Source organism: Photinus pyralis, unplaced genomic scaffold (assembly GCF_008802855.1).
Source record: "Photinus pyralis isolate 1611_PpyrPB1 unplaced genomic scaffold, Ppyr1.3 Ppyr1.4_LG6, whole genome shotgun sequence".
Classification (NCBI taxonomy): domain Eukaryota; kingdom Metazoa; phylum Arthropoda; class Insecta; order Coleoptera; family Lampyridae; genus Photinus; species Photinus pyralis.
This window is the reverse complement of record NW_022170663.1, coordinates 23,958,857-23,965,451: the sequence shown is the minus strand read 5'-3', so window position 1 is coordinate 23,965,451 and position 6,595 is coordinate 23,958,857. Positions and strand designations below refer to the sequence as shown.

Below are 6,595 nucleotides of genomic sequence, written 5' to 3'. Positions count from 1 at the left end.
TTGCTTGTGCCATTACGAAGAATCTGTTCGTATTAGTTTATTTACAATTTGAGTAAACTATATCATTTCTGTTGTATAGAAGTTGACAATAGTTACTTGTGCATTGTAAAGTTAAGGTCACATTGCTTTTATATCACCGATTTGTACGGACGATTCGTTGTCGATCAAAATTCAAAATTTTGCTTTTGTTTAGTTAACGTAAATTGAATTATTGATCCTTAGTTAATGTTAACTACGGTTTTAGTATTCCAGTATCCGTGTTTCGAACGTTAAACATTGCAATCGCAATATTATGTGCCGCGCTATTCGCGAAGAGCGCCCTTTCCGAGCTCGTAGAAGTTGCGGCTGGTAGTTCAAAAGGTAATATTTGTATTTTCGACGACTCCTCGATATAAGTTTATATTACGTATCTATTGGTTTTCGATACAATCGAATTGTAATTACTGCATATTTTGTTTGATAGTCATTTAACAATTATAGCTCCGTTGTCCGTTTTGCTCGACATCCCACCTGGGTAGGTGAGTGGTGTCGTATAGAAAAGACTATCAATAGTTACACGCGTTCTACCCTTCCTGCCTTGGCACGTCCTAAATTCAGTAGGCATCCTAAGATGTTTATCCAATTTAAACGACTTTAATCGCGTTCATTATTTGTTCGATTATCTAACTATCCTTTCGCTACGTTCAGGCATCGCGCCAAAAGGAAAACTGTAGAATAAGTCTCAATGTACTTATAGATAAATACGAAGATAAAGGTTCCATAATTCTCAGTTAGACCAATTACTTAGGTACGGTTAAGCAGGGTTTAATTTCAAATTTAAAACAAAGTTGTCAACTCTAATCAGTACCGTATGATCACTGAAAAATTTCTGTACGGTCTTCCCGTGATCTTATTACCTAAGCATTCCTTTTAGCCCCAGTGGTCCACATTTGAAACAATATTAGAACGTTGAGTAGTAAAAATTTGAATAGTTCGAAAAGAGCAAAAAGTATGAACGGCCAATTGATATTGAGCTTGAAACTGCGACACATTAGTGATCTACGCCAATGATCTTTTATTCTTTTCCGGTGTCCACTTCCTTTTCATTCCGATAAGACTTTAATAATACGTCAACAACGGTCATTCGCTATTTCATGAACGCGAGCACAATCGAAACGCTTCATACGCCAAACCCAGCAGCAATCGATAATGGCTGACATCAATTGAATTTTTAATGTGAAATATGTCACTTGCAATATCCATGGGCACGTTCCGGGCTTGTGCACAACATAATAAACGCCATCATTTTTATTAGTCTACTTATGCGACTCGAACTGCAGCAAAAGCACTCGTTATGCATGGAGGTGGTCAATTATAATGTAGGTAGAGTTTTCAAAGCACCAATAAACAATGTTGCAGAAAGGAACACATTGAAAAAGTTCTCAATTTATCATAGAATGTTTGTAATTAGTTTTGACAGTATGGGAGATTTTTTATCAGTATCTTGAAATTACGAAGCTCTTAAGGAGCCAGTACGCTCTAACTAATAAGGGATTTTGTCACATGCGACATCACCAATTGCCACATTAACAATGGGAGTAAGTAGTGTAAGTGTAAGTGGCGTAGTTACACATTGCAAGATTTTTGTAATTTTTGTGGCGATGTGAATGTTGAGAAATTGGCGATGTAAAACTTAAAAAGTAATATAAAATTTCTTTCAGTCAATCAGGATTGCTCTACTCCCAGAGTGTCCGTCAAAAAGCTACACATGGGAATTGTGCTGAACTTTATTTCTATAATCCAGATTGGTGATCCTTAGTACTGCGTAATTTTTTGTAGGTGCTTTTGCTACTCAACCCAACTGAAATAAGATTACACCTTATTATATCTGCGACTTTCTGGAGCCTAAGACTTCCTAAAGCTGTTATGAGAACAATACTCCATAGAATGTAAATACGAAGAAAAAAATTCATTAATTCCACCAATTACATGCGGATTTTTTCAATTCCCACAGCCATACGACTTATTGGACAATTCAATCTTCTGACACCCTGTAGGCAAAAATTTCAACTATCTATTTCTATAAAATTCCACATTGAACGCTACCATTACACTATTAAAAATCGTAAAGCTGCCTTTCGAAAGAAAGGACGTCATCATTTTGCCGGTAAGATTATACTGCTATACAATTGCAGGATGTATAGGTATATAAAATAAAATTCACTTTCTACTATAATGACAAATTTTTCTAATACCAATTATTTAACCCAAATTTGCTCGCTCCCAAACAAATTCTAATCACCTTATGGAAGTTTGATCTTTTTCTCTAAGTCTGCAAAAATCAAAATTTGACGTTCTGGTTTGATTGCAGCCATAATACAATTATTGAGTATGAAACGTGTTTTTTTAATCCAAATTTCATAATATATTTTATATTCGACATTATTACGTGATCTATGTATTTCCTCTGTAATGCCGTTTAGTTTAGACGTACTTAGTTGAGTGTTATAGGTTTACAACAGTTCTTTATTTTACCGCTAGAGGTCGTGCAGATGTTTCCGTGGTTAAAATTTAGTTACGACCACACCGTATATTTTGTAAAGTCGACCAGCTTTACTGAATACCCGGTATCGAGTTTGCTGCATCGTTACGAAGGAGTTCCTGAATATAATTACTTGCTCGAGATTGAGTTGTATGCGTTTCCATTTTGTTTATTTTACTGCCGTTAATTAATTATTAAGCATTTTAGACTCCCATAATAAGCGAAAACCAGGATAGAAACGAGTTCCACATCGAGTGTTTACACGTTATCAATCTAGCTAACATGCCGGGGTGTAGAAAACGACAACAGTTGTTGCGCCGGAATATTCCAATTAACAATCGGTATTCATTGGATTGATGAGTATTAAAGTTTGATTACGCCTAATTGGGTAAGCATGCTTAAAGAATTACGTTTTAATGAGTTGTAGAAAATCCGGTAGACGGCGTTTAAAGTTATCTCAAAATGACCGCGTTTAAAAAACGAGAAATCCGAGGTCCATCCTATACATATTTTGTTGATAATTACAGACCGAGTAATTTCGGGGCAAGCACCACGACGAGTTGGAATTTCCCAATTCCACTTCCACCAAATTGGATTTTCTTTATAAGGTAAACGCTCTATTTTGGAAGTATCTTTTGCTATTTTCCTTGCCGTAAGTTTAATCTTTAGTTATTTTGTTTGCCGTAAGTTAAATCTTTTTGCCTTTTGTACTTACCGTACCGTAGCTTAACCTTCTGCCTTTTTTACCGCCACAAGTAAGTTTTGTTGTTTTTCTGCTCCGTTAATTTGGGATTGGGATTTTTCGTACGTTTTCCCGTAATTGTTTTCCCTAGAAGCCCGCTACTTTGACCGTGCTTAATTGCTTTCCGCCCGTTAGGTAATTTGCCGGTTGTTTTAATTTTGTTTTAGTTACCGATGTGACCGCGGCCATAATAATTATTCGGCTAAGTTTTTTTTTATTTCGAAAGCTCACCGATTGTGCGTGAGCTGCCCAAGATCATCTTTAATTTACATTTATACGATTTTTTTCTAATAGGGGTAGTTTTTCCCCTAAAAAATAAAAAGCACCTCTGGGCTCAAGTTCAACTTTGAAGTGGAAGGTAAGTAGAACCTAAATCCATTTCATGCGATTCGGCGAAGACGCGGAAAATTACACAGTATCGCCGTATTCCACGTTAATTTACTGGCCTAATTGTTTAGTTTACGAAAATTGAATTATTGATTCTTATTAAGTGTTAGTTACAGTTTCTAGTATTCGAGTACCCATGTGTCAAACGTTAGACATCTCTCGCAATATTTATGTGCCGCGCTATTCACTACTCCCCTTGGTGTTTTGTTTGTATTTTTATCTGTTACACATAAGGCAGAAAAGCGCCCTTCTGAGCTCGAACAGGTTGTTTGGACCTGTAGTTCAAAGGTACGATTTTTATTTTCGACGACTTCTTGTCATAACGCTTGATTACATATTGATTTTCGATTTAATAGAATTGCAGTGACTATATTTGTGTGATAGTCATGTAAAAATTATAGCTCCGCTGTTTTCCGCGGAAGTCTGTTTTGATTTTGATAATTTTCCAACTACGAGTTGATTTCTTAACTTCAGTTAAATTTAAACGTTGACATTTCAGATCTAGATATTACAGGGTTCTATATCTATTTTGTTCCCCTTTCGGTTAGTATTCTCTCTTCCCTTTTGAAATTTACTAAAGACTAATCGGCGCCTATCCAGTTTTTTTTCGATTGTTCTTACTTTAAAATTGTACCGTTACAATGAATTCTGATAATATGCACCGACTATGTAGCTCAGTGGTAGAGCGTTGGGATACATAGTCGGAGGTCGGGTGTTCGAACCTGGGCTGAGGTAAGAATTTTTCATCTGTGGCAGAGATGGGAATTTCCTTCGATCAGTTTCGAGCATTATGCGGCTCACTGGGTAATTGGGCGCAAGCCTGTTGAGAGCCCAGAACAAGAGGGACAATAAATAAATAAATATCGTGGCCATATTTCTTTCAATAAACAATTTGGCAATTTTTTACACAAAAAGTAAAGACCTTAGGGTTAATAAAACTAAACTCATTTAAAGAAATATTATTCTCATTTAAACTAAATAGTTAAATTCAATTAAAAGAAATAATTCACACTCTTTCTGAATGAGTCCACATCCGAGTATTTTATATATTACGATTACCTTCAACAAATTTCTTAAAGAGAACCGATTGTTATTTTAATACAAATCAAGAAAAATTGCACTACCTTACACATAGCGCTTTCTGGACACGATGGTTTTCCTGCAGTACAAATTTGTACAGCCCTTCTCCTAGAGATGGTAGCCTTAGAAGAGTGAATTTCTTGAACTTCTACTGGATTTTTTTAAGACTCGATACCTCTTTGTATGCAAATGATCAGTTAATGAACTTTTATTTATAGTCTGCTATCAAACCGCGATCTGTACCCACAATATATGACTGGTTTTATGGTTCAGTGGTAGAGCGCTGGACTATAAATCCGGAGGTCGGGTGTTCGAACCTGGGTTAAGGTGAATTTTTCATCTGTGGCAGAGATGGGAATTACCTTAGGACCGGTTTCGAACATTCTGCCGGCTACTCCGAATTAGGTTTTAATGCAGTTTTCCTAATTCGTAAGGTAAATACCGGAGTAGTACAGAACAACTTAAGACCTTCTGCAGAGGCACCTCTAAAAAGCATTATGCGGGTCACTCTGTAATTGGGTGAAAGCCTGTTGAGGGCCCAGAACGAGAGAGGGATCATAAATAAATATATCTAAGTTAATATTAGCGCACAAAAAAGTCAAAGATAGAAAGGTAGAAACCATAACTGATAAAGATTATTAACAAAATAAAATACCAGCTGATAAAAAAGACTTAGTTTATATTAATTGCCAGACTTATTATTTCAAAATTCTGTTCCTTCTCATTTGTGAATATGCCACTTATTTAGAGGTACTATAGTGGGGTTCGAAATGACAAAAATGTGACAAAAAATCCCAAACGTGCTAAATCGCTCATTACCTGCACTGGTTTCGGGTATCGGATCTGAAGGAATGATCGTTGGAACAAAATCACTAGCGCGAACATCGCCGTTGAATTCTCCCTTAGGTCTCATCCTCGTCCTCCTGTATCTCTCTTCGGAGATTCCCATCGATTTCGCGATATCTATGCACATCTACGAACGAGACATCGTCAATTATTAAGCTCATACAAGTTTTCTTTTGGTAGGATAGTTAAATTTAACGAACAACTATAGAGCACAAAGTGCATTCTGCAATAGGAAAGAGAACAATAAGTGCAGCTTGGTGGATGTCAATTTCTCTTTGTGTGTTCGGTCGTTTCAGATGGATGGCGGAATTTATGTGCGTCACTGAACGTGTATATGCTTGTCTCGTTTTGGTTAGTATGCAGTAAATGGAGTGGAAACAGCAATGGAAAATGCCCGAGAGACATTATTAAAATGGCGTTTGATGTTCGCTAATGAATAATATATTTAAACAAAAAATACCTTGTCTAAGTTTTTCATAAAGCCCCATTTTGTATTCCAAACGCTACTCGCAAGCTCTTCTTTGGCCACTTGTTCTTTGCTGAAGGTATTAACAAGTGTATTAAAGCAATTTTCCGCTAACTACTCACAGTATTCCATTAATAGCGACTTCGTCCACAAATACTTTTGCATTGTTTGTTCGCGCGATCGCCATGTCTTAAGCGCTGTAGCTTGATCAATAACGTGGTAGTCGTGTTCGCTTTCAATAGAAATATGCATTAGAATTTGCTTCAAAGCGAAAACTCTAGTCAAATAGAATAAATAAAGCCAAAATGGAAGCTTTTCTATAAAAATTAGCTCGAGTGCTTCTACAATATTTTTGATGCATAAAATCATTTCTCCATTTTTTAAAATATACTTATTCCAACTCGATTTTTATCGGAAAACTTTATTCTTGGTTATTATAAAGAATAACCGAGCTGCTCACGTAAAATATTTCCCCATAATTCAATACTATTGGCTTTGGCAAACAATTTTAAACGACTCATGCACCAGTTTCTTGCCACTTGCTTTAAATCAT

The 6,595-nt window shown here is 36.2% G+C and overlaps 1 protein-coding gene across 1 annotated transcript; it reads right to left on the bottom strand.

The window, feature by feature from the left end:
* Positions 1-232: 232 nt before the first annotated feature.
* LOC116174555 lies at positions 233-6,270 on the bottom strand. The gene is made up of 4 exons (XM_031492491.1): positions 6,165-6,270; positions 6,037-6,115; positions 5,550-5,703; positions 233-345 (listed from the first exon to the last, which is right to left on the bottom strand). Exons 1-4 carry the CDS (start codon positions 6,227-6,229, stop codon positions 233-235), a joined length of 411 nt encoding a protein of 136 aa, XP_031348351.1. The 5' UTR covers positions 6,230-6,270.
* Between the last annotated feature and the right edge of the window lie 325 nt (positions 6,271-6,595).

What these genes read in the sequence shown, in the direction of transcription:
- LOC116174555 (XM_031492491.1), bottom strand. Translation starts at nt 6,229, where the DNA reads ATGGCGATCGCGCGAACAAACAATGCAAAAGTATTTGTGGACGAAGTC. An exon ending in GTCGCTATTAATGGAATACT is followed by an intron (nt 6,116 to 6,164) that starts GTGAGTAGTTAG and finishes TAATACCTTCAG; the next exon opens with CAAAGAACAAGTGGCCAAAG. An exon ending in GATACCCGAAACCAGTGCAG is followed by an intron (nt 346 to 5,549) that starts GTAATGAGCGAT and finishes TTGAACTACCAG; the next exon opens with CCGCAACTTCTACGAGCTCG.